Source organism: Schistocerca piceifrons, chromosome 3 (genome assembly GCF_021461385.2).
Source record: "Schistocerca piceifrons isolate TAMUIC-IGC-003096 chromosome 3, iqSchPice1.1, whole genome shotgun sequence".
Classification (NCBI taxonomy): Eukaryota; Metazoa; Arthropoda; class Insecta; order Orthoptera; family Acrididae; genus Schistocerca; species Schistocerca piceifrons.
The window spans coordinates 377,446,163-377,465,990 of NC_060140.1; the positions used below are offsets into that span (position 1 = coordinate 377,446,163).

The window sequence follows — 19,828 nt, forward strand, 5'->3', positions numbered from 1 at the left end:
GGGTGATCAAAAAGTCAGTATAAATTTGAAAACTGAATAAATCACGGAATAATGTAGATAGAGAGGTACAAATTGACACACATGCTTGGAGTGGCATGGGGTTTTATTAGAACCAAAAAAATACAAACGTTCAAAAAATGTCCGACAAATGGCACTTCATCTGATCAGAATAGCAATAATTAGCACAACAAAGTAAGGCACAGCAAAAATGATGTTCTTTGTAGGAAATGCTCAATATGTCCATCATCATTCCTCAACAATAGCTGTAGTCGAGGAATAATGTTGTGAACAGCACTGTAAAGCAAGTCTGGAGTTATGGTGAGGCATTGGTGTCGGATGTTGTCTTTCAGCATCCCTAGAGATGTCGGTCAATCACGATACACTTGCGACTTCAGGTAATCCCAAAGCCAATAATCGCACGGACTGAGGTCTGGGGACCTGGGAGGCCAAGAATGACGAAAGTGGCGGCTGAGCACACGATCATCATCAAACGACGCGCGCAAGAGATCTTTCACGCGTCTAGCAATATGGGGTGGTTTTTCTTTTTTGTTCTAATAAAACCCCATGTCATTCCAAGCATATGTGTCAATTTTTACTTCTCTATCCACATTATTCCGTGATTTATTAAGGTTTCAAATTTATACTGACTTTTTGATCACCCGGTATTTTACCCATTAGTGTTCCACATTTACGTCCTAAGCACTAAATATTTGATGTTAGCTACTCTGATACTGTGCAATTTGTATCTTGTCACTCATGCTAAACAAAAATATTTTCCTACCTTTCTTCATAATTTTTGTAACACCTGCAGTGATTGATGCTAGCACGATCCTGTGGTCACTGAAGCTCTTTTCTACGTTAACTGACCCGAAAAGTTCAGGTCTGTTTGTTGCTAGAAGGTCTGAGACGTTACCTGCACAACTAGTTTCTCTCAGCATCTGCTCGACATAATTTCAGGTCAAGACATTCAGAATAACATCACAGCAGTCCTTGTCTCTGGCACCAGTTTTGATTCTATAACAGACAAATTGAAGTCTTGCCCTATTACAACAACGTCATCAGGGAAGCTATTCACGAAATTTTGCAAATTCGGATAATTACCAACTGCAGTGTATACGCCAAATGCAGTCCAAACATCTGTGAGTAAAATAATGTCTTCCAAATAGATCGCATGATTCTGTATGACAGTATCAAATTTCACTCCGCTACAACGAGAATAAATAAAAACTTTCAGGTTCGCCGATGGCATTGTAATTCTGTCAGAGACAGCAAAGGACTTGGAAGAGCAGCTGAACGGAATGGGCAGTGTCTTGAAAGGAGGATATAAGATGAACATCAACGAAAGCAAAACGAGGATAATGGAATGTAGTCGAATTAAATCGGGTGATGCTGAGGTATTAGATTAGGAAATGAGTTTTGCTATTTGGGGAGGAAAATAACTGATGGTCGAAGTAGAGAGGATATAAAATGTAGACAGGCAATGGCAAGGAAAGCATTTCTGAAGAAGAGAAATTTGTTAATATCGAGTATAGATTTAAGTGTCAGGAAGTTGTTTCTGAAAGTATTTGTATGGAGTGAAGCCATGTACAGAAGTGAAACGTGGATGATAAATAGTTTGAACAAGAAGAGAACAGAAGCTTTCAAAATGTGTTGCTACAGAAGAATGCTGAAGAATGGATAGACCACATAACTAATGAGGAGGTATTGAACAGAATTAGGGAGAAGATAAATTTGTGGCACACCTTGACTAGGAGAAGGGATCTGTTGGTAGGACATGTTCTGAGGCATCAAGGGATCACCAATTTAGTATTGGAGGGCAGTGTGGGGGGTAAAAATTGTAGAGGGAGACCAAGAGATGAATACACTAAGCAGATTCAGAAGGATGTAGGTTGCAGTAGGTACAGGGAGATGAAGAAGCTTGCACAGGATAGAGTAGCATGGAGAGCTGCATCAAACCAGTCTCTGGATTGAAGACCACAACAACGAGGAACCAGCGTTTCAAGAGAGTAGCTTTAAGATGGTTATTATCTGTTCGAAAAATATCACCCGATATCGACAGTCATTATTTTAAATCTGGGTAGAAAATATTTGAAATTCTTCCTGCCTAATTTAAATTACGGTACTGTATGTAGCACACTAATGAAAGAATGTGTTTTAATATATCTCCAGAGTCAATAACTACGAGCTACGCCTGGTCCACTCGCAAGCAGCAGCTACGAAACGCGGAAGGCCTGTGGCGCTCACCTGGGTTGTAGCCGACGCAGTTGAGCGGGCTGCCGCAGACTCGCACGCTGGCGACGGGCGCGCCGTTGTCGGCGTTGAGCACGACGAGGTAGCCCTCGCTGCTGCCCGCTGCCAGCGCCACGCCGAACGGGTGGAAGCACAGCGACACCACCTCGTACGCCACCTGCGCCGACCACAGCAGCTTGTGGCGCCGCCACAGCGCCACCAGCTTGTCGTGGCCGCCCGTCGCAAACAGCTCGTCGTCCGGGTGCACAGCCAGGCCCCACAGCTGCCGTGAGTGTCCCAGCACCACCTGCCGTCCCATTCAATCCTCGCGTCACAGCTCGTTCGCTTTGCCCTTCGCATCGGAGTACCCCGCTAACAAACACTATGTTAACATGCGACACATTTTCCGAAAGACGAAAACGGAATTTAGGAAACCGTTTATCGCTGTTGTGTTTGCATATTAACCTCTGAAGGGGATATAGTTTCCTGCCGTTATGTAGACAGGAGTGACACCACCAGCAGTCGACCAATGGTATAAACGCCCAGAAGATGACCCCTACGTCGGGTTGAAACTGGTTGACGGTATTATAACAATAATAAATGTGATTAAGACTGTTCTTGAATTATTGATCAATCATACTAATCGCTGCTTCTCTCCACAACCATTTTGTCCAAAAAAATACATCTGCAACAGTTCGATTTCTCAGCTCTCTAAGAGTAACTGTCACACATGTAGGATAAAGACTCCGTCTTTCGTGTACCCTCACACAAAAAACTCGAAAGGTGAGAGGTCTGGTGACATGGGAGGCCAAAGCAATGAACAAGATCTTCTCGTCTACTTCTCTCAATCCATTGTTGCGGGATGGTGGTGTTAAGATAACGCTGCCCGTCACAGTGAAAGTGAGACGGGGCGCCATCCTCCATAAAAATGAAATAATTGGAATCTTCGTGAAGTTTAGGAAACAAACAGTTCTGCAACATGTCCAAGTACGACATTTCTCTCAGAGTTTACTCCGTAAAAAAGAACGGTCCATAAACTTTGTCAGCACAAATGTCACAAAACAAATTCAGTTTCGTTGAGACTCTTTCATGTTCGACAACGACGTCAGGGTTCTGTGATACCCAAATTCTTCCATTATGGCGGTTTATTTTACGCGATAAATGGAATGTTGATTCGTCCTAAAAGGCGAGTCGTTCGGAAAAAGTATCCTCTGCCACATCCTGGAGAACTCAAATGCAAAATTCGTAGCTACTGTTGTAGTTGCTGGGGTTGCAGCTACTGCTGCAGTAACTGCAACCTGTAAGGCTTCATATATTGGTATCATTTCAGAACACACCTCAGCAGTTGGCCGGTGTGGCCGTGCGGTTCTAGGCGCTTCAGTCTGGAACCGCGTGACCGCTACGGTCGCAGGTTCGAATCCTGCTTCGGGCATGGATGTGTGTGATGTCCTTAGGTTAGTTAGGTCTAAGTAGTTCTAAGTTGTAGTGGACTGATGACCACAGATGTTAAGTCCCATAGTGCTCAGAGCCATTTAAACCACACCTCAGCGTTGTTTGAGGAAGTACAAGCCCCTGGCCCGCCTTCCGAGGGCTCAGTATGAACGCATCTCGATGCACTCGACGTTTTCATCAGACGTGCATGGCCGGCCAGTGCTCTTCCCTTTGTATATGCAACTAACTTTGTATGCGAGTCATAAACCTACCTGAGCAGAGGCGGTTTCTTGCTGACTCGGCGGCAGAATGTACATTGCACTTGAACAATGGATTGACTTCGCGCATATTTCGTCACACAAATGATTTCTCTTGTGGTATAGTCATCATGTTACTACTAAGAAACAAGAGCGCAGCTGTGACAAAACTTTGCACTTTCCTCTATCTGGTGACATGCGCAATATGTTTCTATCTTTTATAGCTTGTTTGTAATAAACAACTGAAATCTGTTCTTTCTTTTTGAATCTCCCGGTATTTCTGTCACATGTAAAAAAAAAAAAAAAAAAAAAAAAAAAAAAAAAAAAAAAAAAAGGTCAAATACCGGGTGATCAAAAAGTCAGTATAAATTTGAAAACTGAGTAAACCACGGAATAATGTGGAAAGAGAGGTAAAAATTGACACTCATGCTTGGAATGACATGGGGTTTTATTAGAACCAAAAAAATACAAAAGTTCAAAAATTGTCCGACAGGTGGCGCTTCATCTGATCAGAATAGCAATAATTAGCACAACAAAGTAAGACAAAGCAAAGATGATGTTCTTTACAGGAAATGCTCAATATGTCCACCATCATTCCTCAACAATAGCTGTAGTCGAGGAATAATGTTGCGAACAGCACTGTAAAGCATGTCCGGAGTTATGGTGAGGCATTGGCGTCGGATGTAGTCTTTCAGCATCCCTAGAGATGTCGGTCGATCACGATACACTTGCGACTTCAGGTAACCCCAAAGCCAATAATCGCACGGACTGAGGTCTGGGGACCTGGGAGGCCAAGCATGACGAAAGTGGCGGCTGAGCACACGATCATCACCAAACGACGCGCGCAAGAATTCTTTCACGCGTCTAGCAACATGGGGTGGAGCGCCATCCTGCACAAACATCGGACGTTCCAGCAGATGTTTATCAGCCAGACTGGGGATGATGCGATTCTGTAAAATATCGTCGTACCTCTCATCCGTCACGGTAGCAGTTTTGCTGTCCAGTGCCATCTGTCGGACATTTTGTGACCTTTGTTTTTTTTTGTTCTAATAAAACCCCATGTCATTCCAAGCATGTGTGTCAATTTTTACCTCTCTATCTACATTATTCCGTGGTATATTACGTTTTCAAATTTATACTGACTTTTTGATCACCCGGTAGAATGTTTCAAACCGCTTGTTACCATTTCATCCTGCCAAATGTAAAATCTGTAACAACTGCATTATTATTGGGAATTTCGGAGAAATTAAGTATAATACTACTACAACACGTCATTCAACTATAAAAAACAATTATCGATTTCAGTTGTAATTGAGAAAAACTGTACGAATGGGCTCCACTTTGCATAGTGCGGAATGACTCGGTTTTCGCCCTTCGTAGCGTGGCTTGGATGTTGGTTTCAAACACAGCAGAGATATGGGAGTGTGTGGTCTATAAGGACATGGTCTAAGTACACCTCGTTTTCCCATCTTCTGTTTACGATAAGAAGTCTTTCCCTTGGTCTGCGATTATCAACGCACGGTACTGTCACAGTGTTATTTCTACAGCGTCATTTCGTCCAAGTAGCACCGTAAAAAACGAAAACTACCGAACACATGTCTGTCGCTAATGTGGTCGATGAGGCAACAATGCAACTCATTCACACAGCTGCCGCCTACTCACATTCAGTAGCCATTGTAGGATCTTCCAAATGTTGTTGAACGGGTATGAAGCAAATATGGTATTTAATAACAACTGAAATGAAAAACGGATCTCATAAATATCACAGCATTTCATGTGACTTTAATTCCCTGCTACGAAACGCCTTAAATGAAAGCTATATACATCTAGAAACATATGTAGCTGACTTTGGTGCCGTATATAGCAGAGACAGTGATACAACGGAGCTAGATAAAGAAGTGGTTGCTGCCAAGTTCCAGATGAAAGAACTGATGACGAACATTAACACGATTTCCAATTTGGTTACTACTGAAGGTTTTTTTAAATTTTTTTTTTCAAAGTCTAGGATGTTTATCCAAACATGGAAACTGCTTTGAAGATATTTATGACAATGCCAGGGACTGCAGCATACTTTGAACACAATGTCAGCAATATTTTTTGAGTCATCAGCCTTCTGATCGGTTTGATGCGGCCCGCCACGGATCCCTCTCCTGTGCCAACCTCTTCATTTCAGCGTAGCACTTGCATCCTTCATCCTCCGTTATTTGTTGGATGTATTCCAACCTCTGCCTTCCCCTCCCGTTTTAACCGTCTATAGCTCCCTCTAGAACCAATGAGATTATTCCCTGATGTCTTAACACATATCATCTTCTTCCTTCTTTTTGATAAAGTTTTCCATATGTTTCTTTCTTCTCCGAGTCTGCGGAGAGCATCCTCATTCCTTACGTTAAAAGTCCACCTAATTTTCAACAATCTTTTGTAGCACCACATCTCAAACGCTTCGATCCTTTCCTTTCTCACTTTTCCACAGTCCACGATTAATTTCTGTATAATGCTGTGCTCGAAACGTACAACAAGCTGTGCGACATAAACAAAAGTTGGTAGGCGTGTTTCTACACCTTGTAATGGTTCTTTATTTACGTGACCATTACGGCACTCCAACCCCAGTTCTCGATACCAGTAATATCATACTACTTTTCTATGAAGTAACAGACATACTTTTGTGACAATATTCACATTTGGTTTTATTAATGTATAGGTACTCCGATGTATCGATATATTACAGTGATATGGTTCTTGTGTGTATTCATTTCTGTGAGACTGTCATAATCTTTGACTTACTTGTAACCGTTTTGGCGCGAATGCGCACAGAGCAGTCTTTGTTTCACTTCGCAGAAGTTAAGTTGTTATTTCGCTTTGTAAAAGAACAGTCAAGTCTTGTGTTTGGTTAAAGTGGAAATTAAAAATATGAAGATTGATACAAAACTATTTTCTTGATGATGTGACAATTAAGAAGAAGTATATGTGAATTTACAAGAAGTTTAATAAAAATGTGGATCGTGAACACCAGGTCAAAAATTATTTCTACCATACCATTGTTCTGGTCTGGGACTGTTTGATCATTAAGAATTTCCTGAGAAGCGCATTTGTTAGGTCCGCAAATATTGCTAAAATACAGATATGGACCTTCTAGCAGTCAAAGTGGAATCACCCTAGAATCAACAAGATGAGCCATAACAACTTCGACGAAATCTACGTGGGAATCCATTCAAGATAAGTACCAAAATTAATTACTTTTTTACAGTGACTTCATTATTTCCATTCTGACGATACCATCCACAGTCAGTAACTTTGTTGTTGCCTGATAAAACGAACACATGCTGCGTGAGCAACATTATTAATCTGATTTCTAACCTACTTTGCAAGTGGTGGTATTGTTAGAACCTGAAATATGATATCTCTTCAGATTTCGCTCCAGTTGCATAGGAGTGGCGCTAGTAGTCCGACTATGAGGATCCACATCAGGTTTGCTTAAATACGCGTTGTAACGGTCGTTAGAGTTAATTACATTTGAGATTGAACGCGGTGACTTGATGTTAGTCAATAATGCCATTATCAACACCTCGTCGAGTTTGAACGAGGTCGTATAATAAGGATACGAGAAGCTGGATGTTCCTTCCGCGATATTGCAGAAAGACTTGGCAGGAATGTAGCCACTGTACATGATTGGTTACAGCAGTGGTCATGAGAATGTATGGTCGCAAGAAGACCGGGCTCCAGATGGTCACATGGCAATACCGAGTAGGGAAGACCACCGTGTTCGGCGTGTGGTTCTGGAGCATCGCATTGCATCTGCAGTAGCAATCTGAGTAGCAGTCGGCATCGCAGTGACAAAACGAACTGTTACAAATCGGTTAGTTCAAGGATAGCTCCGAGCCAGACGCCCTGTAGCGTGCATTCCACTGACCCCGAACCACCACCATCTACGACGTCAGTGGTGCCAAGCGAGAGCTCGTTGGAGGGCAGCATAGGAGGTTGTCGTGTTTTCTGATGAAAGCTGGTCCTGATTCGGTCCCACTAATAGCCGTAGGTTGGTTAGAGGGAGACCACTTGACGGCCTGCAACCAACCTATCGCCGTGCTAGACACACTACTTCTACATCTACATAAATACTCCGCAATCCACCATACGGTGCGTGGCGAAGGGTACTTCGTACCACAACTAGCATCTTCTCTCCCTGTTCCACTCCCATACAGAACGAGGGAAATATGACTGCCTATATGCCTCTGTACGAGCCCTAATCTCTCTTATCTTATCTTTGTGGTCTTTCCGCGAAATATAAGTTGGCGGCAGTAAAATTGTACTGCAGTCAGCCTCAGTAGCGATTCACGAAAAGAGCGCCTCCTTTCCTCCAGAGACTCTCACCCGAGATCCTGAAGCATTTCCGTAACACTCGCGTGATGATCAAACCTACCAGCAACAAATCTAGCAGCTCGCCTCTGAATTGCTTCTATGTCCTCCCTCAATACGACCTGATAGGGATCCCAAACGCTCGAGCAGTACTCAAGAATAGGTCGTATTAGTGTTTTATAAGCGGTCTCCTTTACAGATGAACCACATCTTCCCAAAATTCTACCAATGAACCGAAGACGACTATCCGCCTTCACCACAACTGCCATTACATGCTTGTTCCACTTCATATCGTTCTGCAGTGTTACGCCCAAATATTTAATCGACGTGACTGTGTCAAGCGCCACACTACTAATGGAGTATTCAAACATTACGGGATTCTTTTTCCTGTCCATCTGCATTAATTTACATTTATGTATATTTAGAGTTCTCTGCCACTCTTTACACCAATCACAAATCCTGTCCAAGTCATCTTGTATCCTCCTAAAGTCACTCAACGACGACACCTTCCCGTAGACCGCAGCATCATCAGCAAACAGCCGCACATTGCTATCCACCCTATCCAAAAGATCATTTATGTAGATAGAAAACAACAGCGGACCTACCACACTTCCCTGGGGCACTCCAGATGATACCCCCACCTCCGATGTTAGGAATTTACACGTTCACGTCTCGACGTTCACATGTAGTTACGGTCTGCGGTGCGATTTAGTATGACAGCAGGAGCAATCTCGTGGTTATCCCAAGCACCCTGATTGCAAATTTGTACGACAGTTTGGTTATTCGACCTGTTGTACTGCCATTCATGAACAGCATTCCAGGGAGTGTTTCCTAATAAGAAACCGCTCGCTCACTTACCGCTGTTGTAACCCAGCATGCTCTACAGACTGTCGACATGTTGCTTTTGGCCTGCTCGGTCAAGAAATCTGTCTTCAATCGAGCACGTATGGGACATCATCGGATGACAACTCCAGCGTCATCCACAAACGGCACTAACCGTCCCAATGTTGACCGATCAAGTGCAACAGGTATGAAACTCTATCCTAGGAACTAGTATCCAGTACCTGTACATCACAATGTGTGCACGTGCTTGATGGGTTCCCGGGAATTACGCCGGATAATATCGTAGAAACCGCACAATATTTCAGCGAGACAACTGCCCGCCATCTTCAGGTGCTACTGTCGCGTCGCTGAGAAGCTCTCCAATTTATATGTTGGCTTTCTGGAACAGCGCAGGTGCAAGCAGGGCCATAACGTCATCGAAGGCCAATCGTAAACGGCGTCGAATACCAGAGCCCTCTGCCGTATGTCGGTGGCGTGTCTTTTAAGATAGGCAGAATTTTCAAGAAATACCGGATTCAATGTGTTTTCCGGCCTCCAGCATGAGTGCAATCAATGCTGGGCTCTGTTAAAGACAACCTCGGCCTGAGGAGGCCAGGAATATATAAAATCCCGTGCCACTGTGGGAAGTCTCATGAAAATTCTGCCAGACGTGTCGTACGGTTAAAGACAGATGCGACGAACATAAACGTCACACGAGGTTGGGTCAGCCAGAGAAATATACGGTTGCTGAACACTGCCTTGACACGAGACACGGCATGAACTATGAAGAAACCAAGATGCTCTCGTATGCTTCCACATACTGGGACTTCGTCATCAAAGAGGCGGGCGAAATACGTATAAGCAGTGACCTAATAAACAGAGACACGGGGTTTCACCTGAGCAAAGCCAGGGAGCCAGCCTTGGCGGCACTAAGGAATCTTCAGCCGCAGATTAGCAACTGCACCGAGTCAACGCAGATGGGAAACCTTAGCGCAGATACTTAAATCGCGCGCCATCACCACGCAGCTGCGAACGGGGTCCGTCGCTCCCGGCCGCATTTCCCGCGCCGCGGCGCGCCTCCGCAGACCGCGACCCGTTTCTCCAGCCGAGGCTCTGGTATTCGCTACCGTTTACGATTGGTCTTTGATGACGTTATGCCCCTGCTGGCGTCTGCGCTGTTCCAGAAAGCCAACATATAAACTGGCGAGCTTCTCAGCGACGCGACAGTAACACTTGAAGATGGCGGGCAGTTGTCTCGCTGAAATATTGTGCGGTTTCTACAATATTATCCGGCGTAATTCCCGGGACCCTACCAAGCAGATGCAGCGCTGGGAAAGCCTCAAACAGCACAGTGTGAGAACGTTTGCATGTTCGCATCTTGTAATGTTAATCACTTAAATACGTTACCTAGACAAATGTATTCCCCAGATTTCATTACTGTACAGTAGTAATTTTTTGAGGTTGCGATTCTTTTCGTCAGTATAGTTTACGTAGTCCACAGCTGCCTTGGTGCTTCGATTACTGCCACTGGTCCTACGGAAGCCCAGGCTAATGTCCCCATAGCATAATACTGTACCCACTATCGTGCGTGAGTGGCGCAGTGCATGTTTGGAGCAGCCGTTCCCTGGATGACGGGTATCAGGACACGACCGTTGATCTGGTGTAGCAAGCAAAGTGATTCTTCCGAGTGATCTATACAATCCAGTCTCGATGATCCCGTGCGAATTGCTGCCGTAACTGGTAATGTCGTTTGCTCAATTGGGTTCGAATGGTTCGAATGGCTCTGAGCACTATGGGACTTAACTGCTGAGGTCATCAGTCCCCTAGAACTTAGAACTACTTAAACCTAACTAACCTAAGGACACCACACACTTCCATGCCCGAGGCAGGATTCGAACCTGCGACCGTAGCGGTCGCGCGGTTCCAGACGGAAGCGCTTAGAACCGCTCGGCCACACTGGCCGGCTGCTCAGTTGGGAAGGTTTCGTTTACAGCGGAGCCCCATGTTCAACAACTGAACTGCGTACTCCGAAGCATGTGGCCCTGTTGGGTTGTTGATAAAATATTTATATTTTTTTATAAAAAATGTCGATATACAGGGTGAGTCGCGTAAGACGTAACACCCCCTTTATTCCGGAGGCGATTGCACGTGTTGGCATGCGGTTTTCGCCGAATCATAGCGGACTACGGGGCACATACGTTGGTACATGCACAATAATCACAACGTGTATATTGACCGAGATAATGAGGCAAGTTCATGTTTTTTAAATGGGACACTATACTTTTTTTACCACCATTCGAACGCTCTGGAAAAGACGCGTATAGTGATGTAACGCATGTTGCTATTGTGATGCAAACTTTGCTTAAAAGAGGGCGGATGCGGATTTACCTACGTAACGTAGGTTGTGCATGCTGCATAGAGCACGGCAACTCGGCCTGTGAGTCGAGGCGTCTTTATAGTCTGCAGCCTACTCCGACCGCCTCGACCTTCAATCGCACAATATTTCCCAGCGTCTTTTAAGCCAAGTTTGAATCACAATAGCAACATGCGTTACATCACTATACGTGTCTTTTCCAGAGCGTTCGAATGATGGTAAAAAAAGTATAGCGTCCCGTTTAAAAAATATGTACTTGCCTCATTATCTCGGACAATATAAACGTTTTGATTATTGTGCATATACCAAACTATGTGCCCCATAGTCGGCTATGATTCCGCGAACACCCCTTGTTAATACGTGCAATCGCCAACGGAAAAATGGGGCTGTTACGTCTTATGCGACTCATCCTGTACATCGGCGATCCTTTCGCCGCCGACATATCAATATATCTATATGAAAAAATCAATATCGAGTGCCGATATTTTTATCTTATATTGTACTGCTTTTAACAATTTTCGGTAAATATCTGAAGTTGTTCTTTTGAATTTGTAGTAGAATGTAATTTTACTTACACTGTGTGACGGAGTCTTACTAATTTTTGAGCTTTCATCACGTCCAATCTTTCTCTTTGACTGTGTGAAGCAAGTATAGGTGGCACAAAAGAAGTTCGATTGCACTGCGGGAGGAGAGGGGGAGGGGGGGGGGGGATTTGGCGGCGTGAATGGAATAGCAATTTCCGATGTTGCATGTTGCTGTTTCTACACACTGGCCGTCTTCAAAAACAGCTGTTGAAAACTGCGAACATAAATCTAAATGACGGGATTGGCCTTTGCTATGGGCGGAGACGTGCGAGGGGAAATGCTGACGCAATCGGTACTCGGTGCTACCAACAGAAACTGCAACGTTTAGGTTCACTACGCAATTTTGACACTGCAGCTGCTAGGTCGCTGGTGTCGACAGAAATGAAAAAACAGGGAAGTCGACATGAAGTATTCCGGATAAAAACTGAACGACGGACCCATTGGATATCTTTTATTGTGACACTTACATGCAGTTACCATTTTTAGCAAAGTGGTTAACGCCAAGCGTGAATGTGCATCGTTTTCTTTTCAATTCTCGCTCTAAGGGGGACAGGTAGGCTGCTAGCTTGTTCATGTACAGAATATCTAATAACAAATCAGTATTTAAACATACAGCTCTAAAACCTGCCGTATATTTACAATGTGCAGCCAGTATTTTTGTATGCATGTACGTCAATATATTTTCGTCGATATATCGATACTTTCTTCGGTATTTTGAGAGCTGGCAGCGACATTTTTTAAAATATCGATATATCGGAATTACTGATGTTTTTAAAAATATCAATAGTCATAGTGCCTGTATCAGCATGGTACTTTGTCGTCCGAACGCCACGTTCACCACATTACAGATCGGGAAAGCCTTTGACCTCAACGTTCTGTGATGATGCATGGACGTCCAGCACCTCGTCATCTAGTCGTGGTTTCACTGTCCTTCGATCGCTTGCTCACGACAGCAGCACACGAACTGTCGACTTGCTCCGCCGTTTCCGAGATGGTCATTTCCAGACGCCGCACCACAACAAAGTGCCTTTTGTCAGAATAGCTTACATCAGTGGATTTCCTCATTTGTGGCCTTTCTCATCCCCAGAGTGATTCCCCCATTCCGCTTATACACTTTCCTTACCGCATAGCGTGCTCGCAACAACACCAGGTAACAATGAATCTCGCGGTAATGTTTTGGCTCATCAATTTATATTCGGGTATAAAAGTAGCTTTAATATTAGGCTCTTCTATAGTGTTCAGAATTACATTACTAAACACATTTGCAACGTTTTATCTCAATATCCTGAGAGTGGCGACAGGAAGAGCATTAGGCTACTCTGCACCAATGACGTTGCCGATTACAGATTAACAGGGCGAGCCCGTCAAGATACGGGATAAGATCGTGAAGAAAGAAGAGGGCCTCAATATACTGAGAATACTTTTTGTCGCGATTTTGAATTAACTACAAGAAAACTACCGAATCGATTGAACTCAAGTTTGGCCAATATAGCTAACTTTTAAACATTGTGAACACGAAAGTAAAACGAAATTTGTACCTTAATATACAATCCAAAAGTTTCAAAAAAATATCGTGTAATGTGCTGAAAAATCTCACTCAGTTATTACCTTATTATGAGGCTGTCCCTACTAATCAACCGTTGAGTATTGATCCCTTGATTTGGTAGCTGCTTCCTTTTTATAAAGTCCTGAAATCTGTTCGCACTTGGCAATAACTAATTGCTTCCTTTCAAGCCGTAATTTACCGCTGAATTACTAAGCAAAGAAGGGAATGCTGAAAAGTGGAAGGGACATATAGAAGGGCTATACAAGGGAAATATACTTAAAGGCGATATTGTAACAAGAGAAGAGGTCGTAGATGAAGATGAGGTAGGAGGTATAAAACTGCGAGGAGAATTTGACAGAGCACTAAAAGACCTATGTCGAAACAAGGCCCCTGGAGTAGACGACAGTCCGTCAGAACCACTGAAATCCTTTGGGGAGTCAGCCATGACGAAACTATACCACCTGGTATGCAAGAGATGTGATACAGCCGAAATACCTTCAGACTTCAAGAAGAATGTAATAATTCCAGTTCCAAAGAAGCAGGTGCTAACAGGTGTGAATGTTAGTACCAGGTTAATAAGTCGTGGTTGCAAAATACTGTCACAAACTGTTTACAGAAGAATGGGAGAACTGGCAGAAGCCGACCTCGAGGAAGATCAGTTTGGATTCTGGAGCAATGTAGGAACATGTGAAGCAATACTGATAGAAGGTAGGTTAAGTAAGAGAAAATCTACGTTAATAAGTTTTGAAGATATGGAGAAAGCTCTTGAATATGTCGACTGGAATACAGTCATTGGAATTCTGGATGTAGGCGGGGTAAAATACAAGGAGTGAAAGGTTATATATAACTTATACAGAAACCAGATGGCAATTATAAGAATTGAGGGGTATAGAAGGGAAGCAGTGGCTGAGAAGGTAATGAGACAAGATTGTAGCACATTCCTATGTTACTCAATTTGTACACTGAGCAAGTAGTAAATGAAATCAAAGAAAAAATTTGGAGAAGGAATTAAAGTTTAGGGAGAAGAAATAAAAACTTTGAGGTTTGTAGATGACATTGAAATTTGACAGAGACAGCAAAGGGCTTGGAAGAGCAGTTGAACTGAATGGAGTGCCTTGAAAGGTGGATGTAGGATGAACATCAACAAAAGCAAAATAAGGGTAACGGAATGTAGTCGAATTAAATGATGCGATGCTGAGGGAATCAGATAAGGAAAACGAGATACTAAAAGTAGTAGATGAGTTTTGATATTTGGTAAGCAAAATAACTTATGATGGCCGAAGTAGAAAGGATGCAAAATGCAGACTGGTCATGGGAAGAAAAGCGTTTGTAGAAAAAATAAATTTTTTAACATCGAACGTAGATTTAAGTATTAGAAAGTCTTTTCTTAAGGGGGGTAGGACGTCAAACGGGCCGACTTCGAGAAGGAGAGGCCCCACAGGATATTTTAATTTGCACTGTCTATACTTTCTACAAATAAATTCATAAAACTTATCAGCATGGCCAGGAAGGATTCAGGATTCACACTTATAGCAGTGGAAGTTCAAAATCACGAAAAAATAATATTTTTTAAATGGGAAATTTCATGATTTTTTCACTTACTGTTGGCTGCATTTGTTGCTATAGGTACACTTTTCTTCATAAGTAAGAGAGATTCTTCGATGAATTTTGCACAGCTTACAAACCATACTTACAGGTGTATGAAACTCCAGAATTTACTTAATATATGGAAAAATGAATGGGCTGTTACGTTTTAAACTTCGTGTTTAGAGAAAACTCGAATTTTATAGTTAATTATCTCAATTTTTACTACAGTTTTTAACAGATTTGGGAAATTCTAGAGTTTCATACACCTGTAAATATGGTTTGTATGCTGTGCAAAATTCATCGAAGAATCTCTCTTACTTATGAAGAAACGTGATCCTACAGCAACAAATGCAGCTAATACCAATTGCAAAAATTCCACATGTAAATAAAATTTGTTTTGTTGTGTTTTTGAACTTCCTCTGCTATGAGTGTGAATTCTGAATCCTCCCTGGTCATGCTAACAAAGTTTTATGAATTTATTTGTAAAGGTATAGACAGTGTAAATTAAAATGTCCTGTGGTGCCTCTCCTACTCCAAGTCGGCCCGTTTCACGTCCCACCCCCCTTAAGATATTTGTCCGGAGTGTTGCCCTGTATGGTTGTATGGAAGTGAGTCTTTGGCGATAAACAGTTGAAGTAAGAAGAGAATAGATACTTCTGAAATGTGATGGTAGAGAAGAATGCTGAAGATTAGATTGATAGATCATGTAACCAATGAGGAGGTACTGAAGACAACTGGGGAAAAAGAAATTTATGACATAACCTGACTAAAGGAAAGGAACGGTTGATAGGACACATCCTAAGACATCAAGCGATCACCAGTTTAGTACTGTAGAAAGTGTGGGGGAGGAGGGGGGGGGGTTAAAAATAGTAAAGGGAGATCATGAGATGAATACAGTAAACAGATTCAAAAGGATGTAGGTTGCAGTAGTTATTCGGAGATGAAGAGTCTATCACAGGGTAGAGCAGATTGGAGAGTTGCATCAAACGAGTCTTCGGATCGAAGTCCACAATAACAACAAACACGATGGCCTCAGTGTGAACTCTTGCCCGCGTTGAGGGAAATGCGTGCCGCTGCGGTGTACTGGAGCGCTTACACTGAGGTTCACCTGATTAAACCGCCTCTGCAGCGATCCCTCCATTATGTTGTTGCGTGTGGTGCCCACGTAGATGTTGCCGTCGTTGCGTCCTGGTCGTTGGGGGTAGATGCTGCGCACGCCACCCGCGGACTCCGGCAGCTGTCAACAAAAACAGCACATTGTAACCTACAGCTGGAACACAAGATTGCACTCATATTTTACATAGTGACACTTTTAGAAGAAGTTTGCGATGCTGTCCTTACTCAGTAGAAACTCTCCAGAGCATTGTGTCCGTCTGACTTCTGACTGTACTATATATGATTAGAAAATTGAGGAATTCAGTGTATATTGTATATATTCCAACCTGAGACGTTTTCTGGAGCTAGTGCACGACAGATGAAATTGGCGTGTTTTAGTTCACGGCGTCACGAAGAGTTGAAATCGGCTAAACGACTAGAGAGTGAGAGAGATGGTGTTATTGTTTATGGAGCCCGTAGATGTATACTGACTATATGTTCAAAAGCATCTGGACACCTGTTAGAGAACATTAATATGGGTTGTGTGAAGCCTTCGCATTTATAACCGCTTGAACTCTGCTGCCCGCCTGCGTGGTCGAGCGGTTCTAGGCGCTACAGTCTGGAAGCGCGCGACCGCTACGGTCGCAGATTCGAATCCTGCCTCGGGCATGGATGTGTGTGATGTCCTTAGGTTAGTTAGGTTTAAGTAGTTCTAAGTTCTAGGGGACTGATGACCTCAGAAGTTAAGTCCCATAGTGCTCAGACCCATTTGAACCATTTGAACTCTGTTGGAGACACATTCAACGAGGTATGTGAATGTCTGTGGAGGAATGACAGCCCAATCTTCCTCAGGAGCCGAAACCAGAGAATGTAGTGATACTGGACACTGGGGCTAGAGTGAAGCCGACCTTATGACTGACAACGTAGGTCTTCCACTGGGTTCAAAAATGGTTCAAATGGCTCTGAGCACTATGGGACTTAACATCTGAGGTCATCAGTTCCCTAGAACTTAGAACTACTTAAACCTAACTAACCTAAGGACATCACACACATCCATGTCCGAGGCAGGATTCGAACTTGCGACCGTAGCAGTCGCGCGGTTCCGGACTGAAGCGCCTAGAACCGCTCACCACCAAGGCCAGCCACTGAGTTCAGTTTGGGACTAGGGTCATACGAGTTCATTTCACAAACCATTGCCTCACATATGCTGTTTTGTGGCAGGGTGCAGCGTCAAGCTGATACGAGGAATCAGTGTCTCCGAACTGTTAGTCTATTTTACACAGTAGAAAACGCTGTAACATGTGTTCATATCCTTCCGCATTTAGCATTTAAGTGTAATAAGGGGACCAGAACCTATCAACGAAAAACACCCCCACACCATAATACCACCTCCTCTGTAATGCACTGCTGGCACTATACATGAATGCTAGAAACGTCCTTTAGGAATTTTCCATCCCCAACCCTTCCACAGAATTGGCACCAGTTATAGCGTGATTCATCGTTCGAAAGGATTCGTTTCTAGTCATCCTCTGTCCAGTGGCGTCGCTCTTTATCCCATCTCAAACAGCGCTTAGCTTTGACTACAAAAATGTGTTGCCCTGCTCGACCATTTTATTCCATTATTTTTAACTCAATACGTAACGTTATAGTGCTAGCTGGACCGCTGGTAACACTTCGAAAGTCTCGAGTGATTCCTTACTCTGATCTGATGTGATATTTCCCTATGGTCCGTGTTCGTTAGTACACGAGGCAGGTGTGGTCTTGGTTTAACGGTGGTTGTTCTTTCGTGTTTCCACTTGACAGTCACATCACCAACAGTCGATCTTGGCCGCTGTGAAAGAGCTGATACACCGAAGAGCCGAAGAAACTGGTACACCTGCCTAATATCGTGTAGGAGCCCCACGAGCACACAGAAGATCCGCAACATGACGCGGCATGGACTCGAGTAATGTCTGAAGTAGTGCTGGGGGGAACTGACACCATGAACGCTGCACGGCTGTCCATAAACCCGTACGAGTACGAGGGGGGTGTGGGTGGGGGGGTGGGGGGAGATCTCTTCTCAACAGTTCGTTCCAAGGCATTCCAGATTTGCTCAATAATGTTCATATCTGGGGAGTTTGGTGGTGAGCGGAGAGGGTTTAAACTCTTAAGAGCCGCTCTGTAGCAATTCCGGACATTTGGGGTGTCGCATTGTCCGGCTGGAATTGCCCAAGTCCGTCGGAATGGACAATGGACACGAATGGATGCAGGTGATCAGATAGGATGCTTACGTTCATCTCACTTGGCTTGAGTCGTATCTAGACGCATCAGGGGTCCCATATCATTTCAACTGCACACGCCCCAAACCATTATAGAGCCTCCACCAACTTGAACAGTCCCGTGCTGACATGCAGGTTCCATGGATACATGAGGTTCTCCCCCTACCCGCACACGTCCATCCGCTCGAAACAATTTGAAACGAGACTCGACCGTCATTGCAACATGTTTCCAGTGATCAACAGCCAAAAGTCGGTGCTTCGGTCCTAGCCGAGGCATCGAGCTTTGTGTCGTGCAGTCATCAAGGGTACACGAGTGTTGCTTTCGCTCCGAAAGCTCATATTGTTGATGTTTTGTTGAATGATTTGCATGCTGACACTTGTTAATGTCCCACCACTGAAATCTGCAGCAATCTGCGGAAGGGTGGCACTTCTGTCACGTTGAACGATTCTCTTCAGTCGCTGTTGGTCCCGTTCTTGCAGGATCTTTTTCCGGATGCAGTGATGTCAGAGATTTGATATTTTACTTGATTCTTGATATTCACGATGCACTCGTGAAATGGTCGTAGCGGAAAATTCCCACTTCATCGCTACCTCGGAAATGCTGTATCCCACCGCTCATACGCAGACGTTCTAATTCACTTAAATCTTGATAACCTGTCATTGTAGCAGCAGTAAGAGATCTAATAGCTGCGTCAGACACTTGTTGTCTTTTACAGGCGTTGCCGACCGCAACGCCGTATTCTGCGGGTTTACATATATCTGTATTTCATACGTATGGCTCTACTAGTTTCTTTGGCGCTTCAGTGTGTTTTCCTGATGTTCTTATAACTGGCCGTTCGCCAGCCACTTCTGCTTCCAGCACAACGCTCGCGACTGGCGGGTAGCCTGTCCCACTGTTGCAGGCGCCCCCCCCCCCTTTCCCCTCCGCCACTAACACCACCCGGAGACAGATGTGCGCTGAGCATCGCAAGAAGGGAGTACGTTGCGTCACGTGTTCGCCGAGCGATGTGCGACGTACTTCCGCCAGCGGCCTAATTCAGACGCGGCTCGATCGCTAGCAAGCAGCATACACTCACGCTTCGGGCAAACGCCTGTCGCTTCACGCGTCCCGCGTTCCGGGTCCGTCAGTCGGACTCGTAGCCGAGCCCAGCACCGGTGACCACACCTACATTGCAACTCACCGCGGCGCGTCTCCAGCGTCGTCAGGGATGAGGCTTCGCAGCAGCCACTCCGAGCTGCCAGCCATCTTGCTCGGGGCCTTCGCCTCCTCTGATGTTGGCCTTCCAGGGACTTGG

The 19,828-nt window shown here is 44.2% G+C and overlaps 1 protein-coding gene across 1 annotated transcript in view; it reads right to left on the reverse strand.

The window, feature by feature from the left end:
• Nucleotides 1–19,828, reverse strand: part of LOC124789696 (echinoderm microtubule-associated protein-like CG42247) — a 327,329-nt gene that overhangs the window by 54,086 nt on the left and 253,415 nt on the right. The window contains exons 13-14 of the mRNA XM_047257139.1: nt 16,289–16,417; nt 2,245–2,536 (exon numbers count right to left, since the gene is read on the reverse strand). Coding sequence (XP_047113095.1) covers nt 2,245–2,536; nt 16,289–16,417 — 421 coding nt within the window. The remainder of the gene's footprint in view (nt 1–2,244; nt 2,537–16,288; nt 16,418–19,828) is intronic.